The 19,398-nt window shown below is 37.8% G+C and overlaps 1 protein-coding gene across 2 annotated transcripts in view; it reads left to right on the forward strand.

Moving 5' to 3' along the window:
• The window catches only part of SCAPER (S-phase cyclin A associated protein in the ER), a 167,827-nt gene extending 148,862 nt beyond the window's left edge, over positions 1–18,965 (forward strand). For both annotated transcript variants that reach the window (XM_074837481.1, XM_074837482.1), the window contains exons 30-32: positions 13,639–13,830; positions 16,482–16,533; positions 18,210–18,965. In XM_074837481.1, the coding sequence (XP_074693582.1) occupies positions 13,639–13,830; positions 16,482–16,533; positions 18,210–18,304 (339 nt within the window). In that variant the 3' untranslated portion in view covers positions 18,305–18,965. The remainder of the gene's footprint in view (positions 1–13,638; positions 13,831–16,481; positions 16,534–18,209) is intronic.
• The last annotated feature ends 433 nt before the right edge of the window (positions 18,966–19,398 follow it).

Genomic DNA, 19,398 nt, shown 5'->3' on the forward strand with positions numbered 1-19,398 from the left:
AATTGCAGTTTCCCAGTTTGGAGAATAGATAGATTTCTAAAAAGGAAATTTTACAGCCTGTCAACCTCAACATTGACCTTCTGTAGTAGTACTGTGATTTAAGTAAGTGAATTATTACCACTATGCAGTCAAAATAATAAAAGGGCAATTTCCTAAATATTTCACATTCATAGAAGAAAATCTTCCAAGAGCATCATATGCCAATCATTTAATGTAATATAGGTTTGTCTGGTTTTATTACACTATCTGTAAAAGTCTTTATATTTAGTTGAGTGGCAAATTAAAAAGGAAAGTTCTTTTCTCTCGTATAGCTTTGAGACTCATATTTCACTGCTGTTTCCAGGAGCCCTAAATAAGGAGGGGGGGGGCCTCATGGTGGGTCCTGCACACACGCAGAGACAGTGGCTGGGGTCCCAGTTAGCGTTTTCTCCACGGCTGGCTTTTGGTCCAGGCCCAAATGATTCTGTCGAGGAGCAACAAAGACAATGGATTTTTAAGGAATGCATTCCTAAGTGTTTTGATAGTGCCTGCTCCATTTATTTTAAAAAGACTATGATCTTGCTGACTCTGCCCACTTACAATATATCAGTAATATTGCCTTCCTTTTTTGTATTTTGCTTTAACATTGATAAAGCTTTTTCAGGGCAGCTGCACTGAAGAAATAAATCAATTATGAAACTGAAAATTTCAAAAAGCAGAGTGTTTCTTAATATTTTAAATGCTTCAGCATCATTAGTCAAGCCTAAACTGCTCTGTTTTGTATCGGCACGTGAACTTTTGTTTACTACAGAGTTAGACAGCCTGCATATCACGAGATGGGATTCTGTAATCATGCCGCAGTGGAGCTCGGCTTTATTAGGCATCTGCTTTGCATGAAGTATGATCAAGGAAACTGATTCTCTTTTTTTGGCCACCATTTAATCTACTAACATACGAAAACAGGTCCCATGATACTTAAGGATAGGCATGTAAAACTAAACTGTGTAATAAAAATGATGTCCAATCTTTCAGTAAGCCAACCATACTATATCAGACTATAGAATTACAGTTTCTAATTAAAATGTTCTTGTTAATTAAAAATGCCCTTCTATTTCATTACGTTTTTATTCCCTTTCATTGTTTGATTTAATTATTATAATGAATAGAATTAGCATGTTCTGTCAACTCACTTCATTTGCATATTATATTGGATAATTGAATGTGGTCCCGTAATTAAATTAACATGAATGACAGATGATTTGGCTTCTTTCACATTGCTGTATTGGGAATAAAAATCTTTCCATATTCATTGCAGTTAGTGAATATTTTTCATATGAAAAGTCATCACAAATCAGATCCTCAGACTCGGAATCTTGCCTGACAGGCTCCAAAAGAAGTTGCATTGTTCATTTGTATTGCTATGCATTTATTTAAATAAAAATAGCTTTTGTTCTTTCAGTCTGTGACGCACACTGTATTTAGAGTGCTCTAGAAGAATCTCACTTTCGGGATTTGTAGGATACAGAACCGGATACTTCTAAATTGTCGAACTAAACCACATTCATATTATTACTAGATTGCAAAATTAAATCTCTGTGAAAGAGCTAGGGAAAAGTATATGCAGCTTTGAAAAACTTAATTATAAAATTAGGGTTTGTAGATAGAAGTAAAAACTTCTATTAGAATAACCGATGCAATTGGAAAAATTTGGATATATGAACTATGTATCCTTGAAGAAAGGATTTCATCCCCCAAAGTTTGTCTTCCGGTTGCATAAGTCTCACTCACTCACTTCTCTGTCACTCCAGACCTTTTATCCCTAGACACTTGTGTCCGTAAGAACAGTACGTTACTCTTACTGTAAACTTATAAATAACTGAAATGTTAATATCTAATAATCCATATGTTGAAAATAGAGGCACATGAAATTAGATTTAATAGTATCATTCACTTACTAGAAATTTATCCTTGCTGTATAGATGTGGAAAATTTATCACAAAATATGTTTCAGGCATACCGGCTGGCTCCTGTTAAAGGAATAAGGAACAGTAAGACTACAGAATATTTTGGGAGAGGAATTCCTCCTGTCTTGAAAATATAAAATGTCACACAGCAGTATCACATGTATAAATATAATGTTCAAAGAAATTAAAATATTTTGTGGTAGGCACAGTTCTGAAAGGATCATGAAATTTATGACTCGTTCCCAGCACAAAGAAAGCATGGTAGATAGTCCCCAAGAAAGGCTTCATCCTGAGATTGTCTTTTCCCTTTTTTGTTAAATGATTGGCTTATAGTTGTATTTTTCTAATTTTTAGCATTTTTTTCACGTGGCAAGACTTACTTCTGTCATAAAATAGCAGTACGCTTTATCCCACAGTATGTGTGTATCACATACATATATATGTCTGTGACATACATCCGAACTGTGGTTACAAGTACTGCTAGGTTGTAAGGGACACTTACAAAGTGGCTTTAGATTAAAAGTTACCTTCTGTAGGGAAATTATTTTGTGCTTTTGACAGCGTTAGTGCGTACTGAGTTTCAGTATGTGGCCAGTTTCCTCCAGTGTTAGCATGAAGAAAGAAAAATACTTCTAAAATGGAAAAATTGTGAAAATCGGAACTTGACAGGAAAACTCGGAAGAATGGTTATAAAAATGTTATGTAGAGTTTCCATATGGGTTGTTTACTAGAGGCCGTCATTAAACTTTCAGTATTTATGTTGCTTTCGGGGCTATGGAGTGACTGGAACAATCTTTTTTGATCTGGTAGGTGGTGTTTTTGAAAATAGAACACAAGAGTAAAGATTCAGGAATTGGTAGTTACCGTATAGTTAATGTCCATATTTGTAAGTAAATAGTATCTGAAATCACTTAATTCTGATTTTGTTAGTTCCTTTTCAGAGGACAGATTTTTACGAGTATGGATTTCATGTTAAGGTTGTGGGTTTAGTTCTTTAAACCTTTCAAAGAAAAAAACCAACCCACAGCGTTTTAAAGCTTTATAGGTTTGAACAAAAAATATGCCTGGTAAATTTTTGGGAATAGCTGATTTCAGCAAGTGAGTGATTCATGTGAAGTTGTAGTCTTGACTACGATTTAGGAGCACTTCAGCTTGTGAACGAAAAACCCCCCTAAGGATTAAACTGACCAAGTTAAAATGGAGTAAATTAAAACAGATCTGTCATGTATGCTTTTTCTCTATCAGCCTTACATACTCAGACCACATAAATTCACTTAAGTGAACCAATGTCTTCACAAAAGATCGCATTCCTATCTAGACAGCCGGTGAAAAGTGGGCATGCCTCTTAGCTAATTTGTCAGACACCTTTGTTGTTATTTGAGCTTACTGATGAACTTTTTCTTTTTTAAGAATGATCTGTGACAAAGCAAATAAAATACAGCAGAAGCATATGGGACTGCATATTTCACGCATCGCATCTTAATTGTATTTCTAACATTATAAAATGCATCCTATAATTTTTTCTTTTTTTTTTTTTTTTTGTGAGGGTGTGGGGGAAGTAACTTAACATGAGCAAAGAGCATGAAATCAAGTGTATTTAGTTTCAGTTCATGACGACTGGCTGGCTGATTCCTGTAGGAGGGGAAGAGAGTGTGTAATGAAAGAAATGAATGCACTTGGATTTATCTTGTTGTCTTATTCTTGAACTGTAAACAGAAAAAAATAAACTCAGCTCCCAGTTTTCAACAGCCTTAAAATATAGTCCATAACTAAAGCTTAGAGATGAAGAGAGAGAGCAATCGGCTAATGCCGCCTCCAGAGAGCGACATTCTAATCTTATTCCTGGGTCAGGAATAAAAAGAGATTGGTAGTCACAGCTTAATCCCCAGTGGACCTTTGTCCACATCAAAAAAACACCACAGAGTTTGACTTAATCCTGCTTAATAAGCAGTTTCTTCTCAGCTAAGACCTGGGCCTGGAACACTATGGGTTTGGCCGGTGGAGATCCGTTGGTGGAGATGGACGCCGAAGCTTGCACAATGCCTGCCTTCGCTCTGCGTCGTTCCCACCCAGCTTGTCAGTCTCTGTTTCATGAGAACTAAATTTCACACTGAAATTTAAAACAAAGTCTAAAGCCTGCAAATATTTAATCAGGCCTTCCGAGCTATTGTCTGTCTCGCCTCATGTGTGAGGGAACTCCCTGTACTTCTCCCATAAACTATAAGTTTTCCAAGTCTCTGCAGACCCACAGTGACTGTCCCCAACATCACTGGCCCCATGCAGAGAGGACGCCAGCCTGCTCTGCTTTCACAGCTTTGGGCTCGGGCAGTTGACAGTTGTTCCGAGCACTTGGATGCTGCTCTAAGGGTGGGAGCTTGCAAGAGACCCAAAGAAGTCTCCCAAACCCATTTCATCATGTTTAGCTCAAGTGACACTTGATTGAAGCGATACTGAAACATAAAGACAAAATGCATTAAATCTTGCGAAGTGAGTAGTATGGAAAATCTTGCTTGTCTTCCTCTCCCCTTAGTAATGGATAAATTGTAGCACATTTTTCATGGCAGAAAAAGTACATTTTCTTGCTCTCTGTTTGAAGCTTTTCCTCAGCCAGCTCTGTAACATGTCCAATGGCTCAATGTTTCACAGTCTCTTTAGTTGATGATCAGATATTTTCACAAACCTTTACATTTATTGTGGAAGCCAGAAGACAAAATGTACTAGTAATAAAAATTCTGAGACTGTATAGCCTACTTGTGAGTAGGGTTTTGGAGAGTGACAGAAAAGGTTTGCTTTTGAAGAGAGAAAATACTCCCGAGAGACACAAAAATATTTTGTTTTTTAGACTGCAATATTTTAATTATTCACACCTTCTGGGGATTTTGACCCAAACTAGCTGTGTTCTCAAGAATGATGGCAGAAACCTCTGCCAGTAATCTGTCTGAACTTCTGTTGACTAAGGTCCTGTTTCTTCTCTAGCCTTTAAACCAAGAAGTCTTCATTCGTATCAGTTGAGTTTCATCTGTGTAAATGGGTAGAGAATCACACCCAAAGCAGCAGCTTAAATTTACAAGTGGTACATCATCAAAGTTGAAGATGTTATCTAAGCGTGAAGATGATTCTTCAAAAATAGTGCAGGGCTACAAGGGCTAATTCTAATAATTTCAGTGTTGAGAATAATACCTAAGGATTTGAGACATGGCATGATGGGGTTTTTATTTGAACTTATGGAATATATGTATTTCTCAGTATGTTTAATGTATAATAATACCCTGGTTAAAAATTACTAGACCAACAATTAAACATACAAATCTCCTGTTACATTATTTTGGAAACTATGAAGCTTACCATTTTCTAGAAAGCAGTGATACCCTTCAGTTTAACAAGGGACTTAAATATATGATTAACATTAAGCATGAGAGCAACCTCACATGTTTAAACATTTATTTTTGTGTTAATATGTTAAATGCTAAATTGCTATCATTTTTAAAGTTAGACTTTTCCTTACTACCTTTTCTAGTTCAGGCATTAGATTACTATTTTATCCTGTAGCCTGGGCATGTGTTAAATTCACAAATAGCCTCAATGCATATTAGAATTGTTTCCATTCTTCTTTCATCACATTGTAATGGAGCTTGTCTTTTACAATATCTGATTAATATTATTTGTTTATTGATTAATTTAATCTATATACACTTCATTTGTTATCTTCTAACTAAGGTGGCTTATTAGTTGTCATTTTGGGTGACATTTTTTCAAGAGCTTTGTATAAACAACTTCTTTATCTAGTTTTCCTACTAGCGTCACTTTCGATAAACATTTATACATCTTTACTGCATCACTGTGCTTGTATTTGCCACTGTCCTATCCCAAATGCTCAAATGGCTTAGGATGATTACACAAAAGCTGCTTAGATAATTTTTTTCTTTGCTACATATTTACAGAGCACCAATGAATCTGTGTGCTTAAACCATAAAGCTAGCTCTAAAAGGACAATGCTCATAATGTGGTTTATAGGAAGACTAATGTCATTTCTGAACTCTGTTATCTTCTCTCTGAAAGCTTACATGGGATGTTAAGAAAATAAACAATGGAATTTTTCAAATAGACAAAATTCTTATTTTAAAATTTGAATGTAGCAGTCTGGAACATTGTTTTTGCATGGAAATGGCACTCTGATTCCTGATAAATGTTAGGAAGAATTTAGAACATTCTTTGCTCAGAGCCTTGCCAATAGTGGAGTTTGCAAAATGGAAAGAAAGGAGCTTGACCTTAAAACAGAAGAGCCTAAGTGGTGACATATTCTGCTGATTAAATACTAGCAGTATGAGATCTGTTTATATAGAAGCAAAGAAATAATGCACATCTAACTTTGAAGAGAACCTCTGGACTACTAGTATAAAGACTTACTTCTTTTACAAAGTTATAAATAACCTGACATCAGACAAAAGGATTTAACTGTTTGATGGAATACTGTAGTTACAGAGATTAGATGCACAGTTCCTGTTCAATAAAGTTATTAGTTGTTTGTACAAATTAGAATTGACATTTATATAAATTATAAATAAATAGAAAAGAAACATTAAGAGTTCCCATACCAACAGTGCAATTTTAAGATCCAAATGTTTATAATGGCCATGTTCAAGTTGGGAACCGCAGGTCATACGAGATAGTGGAAAAGGCAAGGAGTGCCCCTTAGAGAACCATTAGCTTTTTAGTCTGAGTTGTTCTAAGAAAATTGCATCTGAACATGAAATACATTATAGAAGAAGAGCACAGTCAAGTAGAAGAGCACATTTTAATGCTTAGTTTCATAAAAAGAAAAGGAAATTCTATTGAGAAGGATGTTTTTCTAGAAAGTCAATTCAGCTCACAGTGATAATCACTGTATTTGTTTCTAAGTACCTTTGGAATACACAATTTCATTGGGAGTTTTTTCTCTCCAAAAGCTGAGGAAGGTTTTGCTTCAGAAGGTTTTAAACTTTACAGAACTATGATTCAACTCAGTTTTCCTGTATCCACTTCATGTTAGTATAATTTTGTCTCACTTTTCATTTGATAAAAGACCTACAACTTCTAATACTTGGCCAAAATTACTAAAAAATGCCAGCCTGACTGTAGAGTAATAAGAACACAGCATTGTCATGCAGAGTTAGTCACGTGAGAGTGGTGCACTTAAATGACTTGTAAGGTTTTGTTCAGATCTTGACATTTGAGTTTTTTGTGGCTACAGATTTCAGTTTTCTCCTTGACAATCTTTCTCCTTTCTCTGCTGTCTTAAAGCAGCAAGAAACAATTTTTACTTTCTTCTGTGGATGAAAGAAACTGATAGGCTACAGAAAGCACCCGTAAGTCACATTATCTTCTTGCTGCAGTGTTGCCAAGCAAGCATCCCTCTGCTGCTGGGGAGACCTGGCAGCATATGTGCAGTTCCTGGTGCTCAGATGGCAGCTGAGAGTTGCTAGACACTGATTGTCTCTACCTTCTTAGCTGAACACCCCTCTGCCCCTGCAGGTCTGATTTATGGTGGCTGTGCCCTAGCAGTGCCATTGATGCCAGCAATGCATTTTCTCCCAAAGTTTCTGCATTTTTATGTTGCGTATTTTAACAGCATAAACCATGATGTAATGTTAAGATATAGCAAAAGGAATAAAAATAATAAGCAAACAATATGATGAAGTTAACATGTCTTCCAGTTATGTTTGTGAAAAGTCTTCAGCAAGTCTCCCAAAAATGAAATAAAAATTGAAGGAAGTCTAGTTCCTGTTGCTGAGTTAGCCTGGGGCTGAGGGCTCTCGTGTATACCCCATAGGTCTCCAAGGGCCAGCACTGGCTGTGTCTCCCCAGCCCTGGACTTAAAGGACCCTGGAACAATGGATTATCGTTGACAGCGTTGTTTGCCATGCCAGAATGGATGTGGCAAATGTCTCGTTGCAAATGCACCATCTTGTTTAGCCACTTCTTTGATAGCTAGGGAAGCTGCTTTCACCAATTAAAAACATACGGTGTGTGGGCTTAGGCTTGGACTTGATAACCTGACCACTGTCTAACTCTTTGGAGGAGAACAGCTTCTTGCCAGACTTAAACCAACTCATTTTTAACCTAGAATGCTGTGATGAGATTTTTAAAATTATAACTGGGGGGGAAGCAACCTTTGAAGAAATAATTGAATAGAATGGTAAATATTATTGTCATTTAGACACATTATGAATGTCTTGTAGCTTTCTAAATGTATGGATAACCTTCAGTAAATGGTAATAATTGATTCATAATATTACAGTTCTCTGGTCTAGCACAGTTTAGTTCATTGAGAACCTGGCTTTCTGAATCAGTTGAACAGTCACTTCTCAGTTCTTTATTTTGCCTTTGCATAGACAAAAAGTTTGCTGCTGGGCTTTCTGTCCTTCCTGACCAGAAAATTAATTAGCCTCTTTGAAAGATAATTCCAGTGTTTTTATTGTATGTATGGACAGAAATAACTGACATGAGTGATGCCTTTCCAGAGCTGCAAATGTCCAAGTGAAACAAGAAAACCAAACCTAAATCCATCAGTAGAAGCAGACTAAATAGTGCTCTACAAATCAGCACTTCCACTCTGCAGTAATCACAATAGTACACAAGGAGTGAAAAAGTTCTTGGTCTGAGACCGAACCATTTTTTTTTGTTACTTGTAATAAAATATCTGACAATATTTAACATACATGCACAGAACCATTGAAAACCAATCTGCGATCATAATCTTCTTCAAATCTCTGGAAGGTTGCAGGCAGTTTTAAATTCAATTAGTTTCTTTTTTTAAATGCTTTACATATGTAAAATGTGTGCAATTACAACTTGGAAACAGAAGTTTAGATTGTCAGCAAAAATGCTACTCCTTAGTTTAAAAAAAAGTAAATCTTCACAAGGCAATTTAATTGAACTACTAGTTCTTGAAAAATTAGTAGCATGCATCTACATTACATGTCTAATTAGGACATAGGAATATATGAATGATACAAATACATGAATTATCAGTTCAGTTTGGCTAATATTTGTTCAGTATTTTACGTACAGATACTCTTCAACTCTCTGGCTGACATTTTAATTTTCTCAGTGAAAATCCTGTTTGTTACTTACAGGATGCTTATAAACTCAATTACCTGATTATGAAGATATAGTTTGAAAGACTAGGGGATTCTTACTTTAATTTTCTTGTAAAATTAATCACTGACTTGGTAAGATTTTACTTCTGATTTGACATGTAACTGCTGATATATTCTGTAGCATTGTTGTATCACTCAAAAGATCTGGATCCTATTAGTTACAAAGATTTTATTACCCTGCTTTGACAAAAATTCGTGCATATGCATTTTAAAGTAATTTTTGTTTTCATTCATGATAAAAGGAATATAGGGAAAGACTAAGTAAAAGACAAATATATGTATATACAGTATGTAAATAGAACCAGGAGGTGTTCACCAAAACATCTCTCCCTTGCCTAGTTCTCATGTGAAGATTGCCCCTGTGTATGCCAGCGGTTATCTCCCTGCCCTTGCAAGCAAAGAAAGGAGTTGCACTTTTGTGATTCTCATTCCTGCAGGATCATCAGAAAGTTATTTTTGGGCCCTTGTTGCTTCACAGAAAAATTAAATGAGCAGCAACATTCCCTTTGCTACCCAGAGGAAAATCGTAACCAAGTTATTTGGGTCCATATGGTTTATTAGTTCCCTAGCAAAGGCCTTCAGTCCCAGGAAGATCCCCTTTGCAGGGTGCCAGGAAGCAGTGGCAGGAGAGGAAGACTGCTGGAGCTGTCCTGGTGGGAATACAAGGAAGAACTGCAGAATCCAGGATGGAATATCCTCCTAGCAGTCACCTCAAGTCTGTAGCCAGACATCCTACCTAAGTGACAGGGAAAGCCTTATCTCCCAGGAAAATGATGAGTTCCCCTTACAACTTTATTACTGTTCCATACCACAAGGAGCTTTTAATTTTTTGATTGATTGTCCTTTTTTATTGCTCAAGTGCTGTGTGGCATATTACTGGCTTTTGTCATTGTAGTCTGTTTTGAAAGACTGACTTTTATACTGCTTCAGACTTCCAGAGCTAGAAGAATTGCAGCAAATGGACAAGCAATATACTATATAGTGAATATTGGCCCGAGTAAACGTGAGGAAAAAATGGATTCCATCTAGAGACTTTAGAAATGATGAATCATGCTTTCCTAAGTGATAAACTTCAGAAATACTGATGCAGTGGATCAGGATGGTTATTGCGCTTGCGAGTGCAGAGTGCACTTTCCAGAGAGTCACACGGGAGCATGGATTGCTTGGTAGGGCAGAAAAGAGTGCCTGACCCTCTGGCTATTGGAGATTAAGCAAATTAGCAGGACCTGCAGAAGGCTATAAACTGGTGGGAGTGACAGAAGATAACTGATAGGCAACCTTGAAAGGTGTCGCTCAGTAAAAAGTTCCCACAGGTCATCGCATTAGTCATTGTGCTGGACAGTCAGCTAGTGTGGATTCAGTAGACGCAGCGTACGTGGTATAGGAAAGCTGGAAATTGTATTCTTAAAGCCGACTTTTAGCAAAGGTTAAAAGTAAACAAAGTCGGATATTAGAGTGGCATATGTTGTGCAGCCTTGCTAACCATCAGCTTATACGGTGTAGCGGTTGCTTCAGTTCAGCACAGTAAAGGATTGAAGATGCTGTAGCCTCTCATTTTCAGCAGGCTTTACATGGAGAGCAGGCAGTGCCACTGGCCAGTGCTTTCTGGTGTGCTAAGCCTGAATCACATCACCATGCTCTGTAACAGGGGCTCCACCTCTGAAATGTATCAGGGTCTTGAGTTTGGCTGGTAGCACAGAGCAAAACTTCATGAATTCATCATGAAATAGCACTTGAGAAATGCATTTGCTGCGTCTCTTATCTCTGTGTAGTTTGGGTCTTCAGAGGGTTATTCTAATGTGTGTTGGGCTAAAAATAAGCTAAGCTAAGCAGGTGCATCTTATTTGGAATTTATTTAAGCTAAGCAGAGGCAAAACCAATAAAGTTGTATGAATATGTATAAATTGTGAGAGTAAGCAAAATTTGTTAATGAAATATAGAAAACATTAATGTGAGTTGCCTGCTCTGGATTAAAAAAAAATAAGAATGTAGCTTGTACTAATTTGATAGGTGTCCATTCAGAGAAAGAAAACCACAAGCAAATATTAATGGAACCTAGGCACATATCTGAAGTTAAGCAGGTGCTTAAATGCTTGGCTGTACAGAAATGTGGTGATTTAATTAGGATCTTGTTACGTTTGACAGGCATATCTGAATTTCAGGCTAGAGAGAAAACAACAAGAAAAGCTAATTCTAGGTAAATGTGTCTGGATTCCAGTATGTGGCAGCAGGAAAAGCAAGTTTTCTGCACTGGATTTCAGTAAGAAGTTTGTATCTCATATTAGAGCATTTTGTAAGATGAGTATTCCAGGCCTGCAAAACTGCCTGGGATCATTAAGTCAAGTGACTGTGTTAAAAATAAATAAATAAATAAAATAAAATAAAATAAAATTAAAAAAAAAAAAAGTCAAGAGAAGTTTTTTTCCACCATAAAGAAGTCATGGGCAAGGTTTTAATTTTTCTTCGTTGCTCATCTGCTAAGTCAAGTGCTGGACTTCACTTTCTCCACCAGTTGACAGTGAAACAAGGAATATGTGCTCTGATAGAGGTTTATTTGTTTGGGTTTTTCCCCTGTAAGGGGTGACTCTTTTTTATTTTTCTTTTCAGGCTACATAATACAGTGTATCAGGTTTAGTAGCTGCATTAATACAATGAGCTGAAATCATTAAATTGATTCCACATGTGATAAATACAAGATTAAAACGATCAGCAGCCCTTGTATATTATCTTCCTATCTTTAATGTTGATAACATCATAGCAGTAAAAATGTTGAAAAGAAAAATATAATGAAATAATAATTCCATGGAAGCTATTCGGGTATCTGCACTGTTAGTTTGACAAGAGTTCATTAATTATCCATGGCATTTTTAGAACAGGTAAAGGAAGTGAAGTGTGAAATGAAAAATTAAGTCACAAAAACTTCTTTTCCTCTGCCTGTTCATCAAGTGTACAGTTGCCATTAAAAAGAAATCAAGGGTTCTCTTGTTCTGTCCTGGATCAGAAATACCAAATGTAATTATTTTAGTACAGTCAGGATTGATTTTAAGTACTTCTGTGATTGTAGAATTTACCACAGAAAAGCATCGATTTATACAATAACCACTCCAGTTAATTTAAAATTCAAACAGTAATCAAACTCGAAGGCACCCTCTTGCTTACAGGGTGGTAGATGATAGTTAAGTTTAGAATCATCCAAATGCTTCAGTGATATTTTCCTCAAAACAGTGTCTGAATGAATGCTTCATTGTCACATATTTGGCTGTCTTTTAAAAATGTCTCCTGTCTTTAAGGGTATTAAGACTTTTCTACCAGTATTTTGAAGGGTTTTCAATGTCTTTTTGGCTGGCGAACTGAAAAAAAATGCAAATTGTTACTTTGTTGATCTTGTTTTTAAACTAAACTGCATTATCAACTGAGAGTGTGCTCTGAAGGTATTGTTAAAAGTGCTTTGAAAACTTGTAAATCCCTGTAATTTATGTTCCTGTGGTCTCAACTGCTTCTTTCTGTCCTTCTGGTTTTAATTTGAATGCAGTCTTGTCTGGGTGTGTACCTGTAAAATTGTGTTTTTCCAAGTACAATTTACAGTCGTGACCCTAAGTTTTACAGTGTTCTAACCTTATAGGAGCTTCCTCCTATGCCGAAAAGCCAACTTTGGGTCAAACAGCTCTTTCATATTGTAATTGTCTAATCAAGGTTACTTGGAACAGATCCTATTTTGGCATTTTTTAGTTTATCACAAAGACTTTATAAGAATATCAAGTAAGTTGGAAAGGTTCCTTTGCAGGAGACCAGTAATAGCATTGCCTTATTTCTTCAGATGTACACAGTTGTAAACTTAGCCTGCTTCATGACAACAGTCCCATTTATCTAAACAATTCTCCTTTTAGAGTCAATGGCACTGATAGAAACTGAGATAAGAAATACAGATGGGAGGATCTTTCTGCGTCTCTACTTACTGAAACTCCTTGCTGTGCAGCTTACAATCACCTTTTCTTTTTGGTGCCTGAGAATGCGTGGCAGACATCTACCATGAAACAGAGTCCCCTCTTAATTGCCAGAGAGCACTCTAGTAAAGGATGATCGAGCTTCGGGAGGGTTTTTACAGTCCTGGTGATCTCTTTTTTTTTTTTTTTTTTTTTCCCCCTAAAGACATGCTTACTGTGTTTAAATGGCAGGGGTTGAGGGGTTTTGTTTCGTAGCTCTAACTTACAATAGTCCCTTCGCTATAATTCTTTGTCTTTTGAATGAAGGTATTAAATTATCTATTTTATTGTAATCTGCAGATTAATCCCCTTCTCATTTACTTACTGTGGTTCTGGGTGATACAGAAGAAAGAAGTTTCACAGCCTTACATTCTTTGTGTTCATCTACAGTAACAATAATACTTGTACACTAAAACGGAAATTACTTGGACTAAATGCTATAAGCTTTATTTTTAGTGTTTACTCCTCAGCCACGCTCATTTTTTTAGCATGACTTCAACACCCTTGGTGGTTAACAGGAAGAGAAGAACAGATAGATCACGTGTTTTAATTTTCTTATGTTTGTGTTTTCAGATCATTGTACAATCTGGCCGTCACCCCACAGTGCTGCAAAAACTATGCCAGTTGCCTTTCCAGTATTTCAGTGACCCTCGTTTAATCAAAGTGCTCTTCCCTTCACTAATAGCTGCTTGTTACAATAACCCTCAGAACAAGATCATCCTGGAGCAGGAGATGAGTTGTGTTTTACTCGCCACGTTCATTCAGGTAGCTATTGCAGTAACATAACAGTGGTGTGCAGGATAACTGCAACAGTTTTTCTCGTCTTTGCTGTGTGTATGGAAGTCATTTGACTTAAGTAAAACAAGTAAACAGCATTGAAGTACTTCAAGATTCTCTGCAGCTCTTTTCAAACCACAGATTATGCCTGTACTTGAGGCATCTTACAATGCTAAAAGGTTACCGAGTAGTTCAGGTTCTTGCTGTCCCATGCAGAATCCTGTTTTCATTAAAGTTATTGGACGTGCTGGGAAGTTTTGATGTAGATCCTGCTATTACAAGACAATTCTTAAAATATTTATTTTTTAAAAACTACTGCATATACAGCATATCTGAAATTGGTATATTAATGTGTTTACATACAAATGTACAATTGTATACTGTGTACAATAGATTTACAGAGAGAACTGAACAGAAGTGTATATATTTTATGCAGAAAGTACACAGAACATATGTTACTGGTCTAATCTTGCAATCTTTATTTTTGACAGTAAGCCACTGAGGTCATTACGAATACTGTTTTGAATAAGGATTTACAGCATTTTTTTTTCCCTTTGTCTAAATTTATATGCTGTGCTTTATGTATGCCTCATGTTTTCCGTACATTTTATTGACTGTTTCCAATGAATAAATGCCGTTTTCATAAACACTCTGCTATTAAAAAATAATATGCTTTTAAGAGTCCAGTAACTTAGTATCAATCACCTGAAAGTTGCTGTTGTTGATACAGAAATGTTAGTCAAACTGGTTTTCCTAATGCCTTACAGCTAGTCCGAGGGTAGGCTACATGGATTTGGGAAAGAACTAAATACTTACTAAAAGTCTTTGCATAACATCAGACTTCTGAGTGCAACTATTTTTTATCCATTTAATGCTAAAATAATTGCATAGCAGTTTAAAAAAAAAAAGTTTGGAACTTAGTATTAAAAGAATTTGCCATATAGTAATGAACTTCTGGTTAAATACAAAGCTTTAATTCATCTTTGACTTTGACTTCCTTATAGTGAAACGACAGATTTCAGTATAGAAGTTGCAGTGGCAAAAAATAATTTAAGCATTACGAATAAATGCAGCAAGTTTAGTTTGTTTTCTTTCAGCCAAAAAACATGAGCGTGGAGAAGAGTGTTCCCTATATGAATAATTAAGGTTATTTACCTTAATTTCTTAATTTTAATTGGGGATTTAAATCCCCAGTAGCTACAGCAAACCGTAAGTATATTTACAAGGGTCAACGTTATTAATTTTATTTCCAATTAGAGGTATGTCTCAGATGCAAGTTCACATACTATTCTTGCAGGCTTTAAAAAAAAGGTGTTACATTAAAATATGGAAGATCTTTGTGTCCTGTAAAGTGTTACGTCTTTGCTGACTTCACTGGTACTTCAGTATTTTACCCATTTTAAAATCTAATCCCAGATGTTGCACACACACACACACACACACACAGAGAACAATTCTGAAAGGAGCCAAGGAATGCTCAGAGACCCGCACACACAGAAGAGACTTGCCTCGGTACTTTTATTTCAACTCGCTGCTGTTTGTCAAGCAAATCTCTCATTTGCTTCAGTGGAAGGTTTGGGAAAGACTGTAAAATGTTTCCCTCTGACTAGAAAATGAGATTCTTCCTGTGCCAGGGAATGCAAAAAGAAGTCCCGTTTACGTAAAAGTTTGGTGGTGTGTACGAATATAACACTTAAATACAGTGTGTTAAATATGTGCAGCGTAAATCAAAGGAAAATGATTGCTGGAATTTACAATGACCCATGTTATACCCCTCTTGGAACAGATTTATTTCCATCATCTGAAGTTTGCATCATCTTTTTATTTTTGTTACTTCTGTTTCTAGATGTGCCGAAACAATTAAAAAACATTTAGGAGTATCCATGATTTGCTAAATTGTATCTCTTATGTCAAAGAATACCCTCTCTGCTCCGTGAACACTTGAACAAAAGACAGGATGCTGAAAGCCCTCTCGGCACAGGGACAGCTGACTTGCTTAGTCCTACGCTGTTGAGAGCGAAGTCGGTGTCCTTGCTGGCTCCCGAGGCCACAGCATCCCGTCCGATAGCAGCAGGGATCGCACCTCGCGTCGGGCACTTAGACTGACGGCACCTCAGCTGGTTCCCCAGCTGGCTGCAGCCTTGTCAGCCTTTATCACCTCTGTGCAAGAACTTCACTTACTCTCAGGACCTCAGGCCCCCGGGTCACTGGGAAGCACAGCCAATGAAATTGGGATAATACAAGAATTTTGGAGGAGTGTATTTGGAGTCAGGAGCATAACTCTAAACCACCGTTTATTTTAAAGAAACACAGCTATAGTAAATGTTCTCTTAAATTAAAAATCATGATAATAACAATTTCCTAAGAAGGTATTAAAATCTTGTTTTTTCTGTTGTGTATTAAAGTGTATTTTTCTCAAAAGAAGTATAAATGTATAAAAATCCACTCTGTATTACAGAACTTAAATGCTGGCAGTATTCTGTTATGATATGTAGCAAACAAGCCGGAGTTTGTTAATTTACAGATTTGGTAAAGCATTCGTATTTTTGAGTGACTGTGAAGAATTAAAAACATTGTTTTTATTCCTCAGATCTGAAAACCTGATGCCATTTTGTTTTGTTGTTTTTTCTTCCCCGTAGGATTTTGCACAGAGTTCAGGCCAAATGGATAATCAGTTATCTCAGCAAAGGGGTACGTCTCCAATGAAATGTAAAAGAGTAGCAACTGCATAACAAAATGTGTAGATACTCTTATTTTACTGTGATTTAATTTTTTTTTGAATCAGCATCACGATGAAAGAAATATAGTAAATTGCAACATGATTTTACAGCTTGTTTGGCTTACATTCTGATTTAAACATACGTATCTTCCAGTCTGCCGCTCGTCGTATCAGGAGTTCAGACTGTTAATCTTTATTAAATGCTATGTGGTATCATGTCTTAAAATGTGATACTGTACATGCACATATTTAATTAGCTGCCACAAAGGCTACCTTCAAAAGTTTTAGGTTGCAGAAGCCATACAGCCATGCCAAAACACCCGGGGAGCCAAAAATTAGTAAAATACTGTCCTGTAATTATCCTGTAAAGTTTGTTAGTTTGCAGAAGACTTGCGATTTTTTTTTTTTTCCCCCTCAGTTGTTGTAAATATTGTGTAAAATGCAGTTTACCTCTTTAGGCTAAACATCTGAAAGATTCTCAGCTAAGATGGCTATTACTTGTTAAACACGTCTGAAATTCAAGTGTGTTGATGGGAATCTGGTCTTGAGTCGCCCGTATTTTGCATAAAGTACATTGCTTGGACAGTCATTTCTCCCTAATAGCAAGCAGAAATCCACCGCCATTTTGCTGAACGTTTGGCAGAAGATGAGCAGGTCTAGGTCTAAAACATCAGCTTTGTGTTTAAAAATAAATTCTAAAATATAAAATTAACGTAACTTTATGGAGATATTTAGCGTCAGCTTTATACCTCTTTAGTCTGAAGTGGTCTCGTGCAGTGTCTGCAGCACAAACTTTCCAGGATTGTGTTTGCATGAGAATCTGCTCGAGAAACATCTAAAATCCAAGTGGAAAACTGCTTTTTATTTTCACTATTCAAACTGGATGAACTTTTAAACAAAGATGACTATGTGGTGACATGTGAGTGTGATTTCTAAACATTCCCCAGTTGGAAAAAAAGCTGACTTAATAATAGTGTAAGCAGGATTATTTTTGTCCATTGTATCACTTGAATGTGAAGGATGGTGTCCCCAAAAAACAAACGGGAACAATAACGTTGCTCGGAATAAAACTTGAAAGCGCACAGTTGGCCGTCGGATGCTGCGCTGCAGCAAGCTGCTCGCAGGGCCGGGCCCTGCAAACCTGCGCACGCATGTGTAGTCCTGTTCACGTCACCAGCAGTACTCGTAGGAGTAAAAGCTGCGTTTGTAATCGTGCTGTGAGCTCCGGGGGAATCGGGGAGCAAAACTCCTCCGCAGCCCTTTGTGAAAAAAGAAGCTGCTAAGCAGAGCGAGCGCTGCTGAGGCTGCCCAAACTCGAATGAGGCTGAATTGGTCCCTGGTGGGTCCAAGAACATAAAATATGTAAAGACGTATAACGTTCCGATGCGTAAAGCAGAGAGCCTGATCCAAAAGCTTAGAAATCTAAGCTGTTGCTCATCAGAGCCCTCTGCCCCCATTTTTAAAGCCAAACCTCGATGTCCGTAGCTCCACAGAAGCGTCACCCCGTGATTTGAGAAGCTTTGGGGAGGGTGTGGGGAGTAATGACTGAAGTATCTCAAATTGGCTGGGCGCGTTCATTATTCTTGTTTTATTGCCATCTTATCTTAAGAGGGAATAACTTGCTAATTTTATGTTCTATCTTCAACAGAAAAATTTTTCAATTCTCAAGATTATCTTGAGCTGTCCAACAGATTCCCCCGCCAGTCCTGGGAAGAAGCTCGACAGTTCTTCTTGAAAAAATAAGTGTTGTATGCGGTTTAAAAATCCTTCATGTTGTCACGCTGACCAGTTCCTGCTGACTACCTTCTTTAAAAAGCTATTCCGAAAAGTTTTTTATACTCTAAATACTTATGCTGTAGATATATAATTTGCACTATTTATATCATAAGTACTGTAGATACTTTCTGTTTTGTAATTTTGATAATTTGAGTTTATTTCATTCACATATCCTAACGTCATGACTGGGGTATTTTCTACCCTGTGATGTGGTGGTACTTGCACTGCAGAACTGCTGAAATAAGATTGCAAATAGAGAAAATATGTTCTATATATCTTGTAATAAAATAACTTATTCTGTCTGTAGTGTGACTTCTGCGTTACAAATGTTGGTGTGTTTGAATTACCATAAGCAACACACGGCTCGGAGAGAAAGAAAAAAAAAAAAAAAAAGACTCCTAAGATGTCTTTCCAGTTAATCAAATGTCTAAAGAATTTGTCAGATTTGGCTCTGAGGGAAGTTCGCTTGTAATTTTTTGGCGATTTGGGATAAGTCACGTAATACGGATTTTTTAAACCACATGCCTTTTTAACGTTTCGATAAGACTTTAATAACGCTTGTTTAAACCTCGTGATGTTCTCTTAACGGTGAAGGTTCCATGAAGCAAAATTAAAACGTAAAAACGGCGGCGTGTCTCAGCAAGATTTATTTTCCGCGCCTCTCGCCGAAGGCCCCGGCGGCTGCTGCCCGGGGCCGGGCCCGCGCGGGGAGCGGCCCTGAGGGGGCGCGGGGCGGCCCGGGCCTGGCGCGGAGCGGAGCGGCGGGGCCGCGCTTCCGCGGGGAGGGCTCTGGCGGGGCCGCGCCGGTCGCGGGCCGCAGGCGGCTCACGGCCGCGGGGACCGGGACCGTCCCCTTTTCGCGGCCCCCTCGCCGGCCGCAGCGGCCCGGCCCGGCCCGCACCTGAGGCGGCGGCGGCGGCGGCAATCCCGGCCCGCCCGGCGGGGCCGCGGCGCTGCCTGAGGGGGGAGCGGGGCCTGGCGGGGACTCGGGTCCCCCGGCCGCCTCCGCGGAGGCGATTTTACGGCGCCGGGTGACGGAAACGGCTTGCTTCGGTCTAGGC

Source organism: Strix aluco, chromosome 12 (genome assembly GCF_031877795.1).
Source record: "Strix aluco isolate bStrAlu1 chromosome 12, bStrAlu1.hap1, whole genome shotgun sequence".
Taxonomy (NCBI): domain Eukaryota; kingdom Metazoa; phylum Chordata; class Aves; order Strigiformes; family Strigidae; genus Strix; species Strix aluco.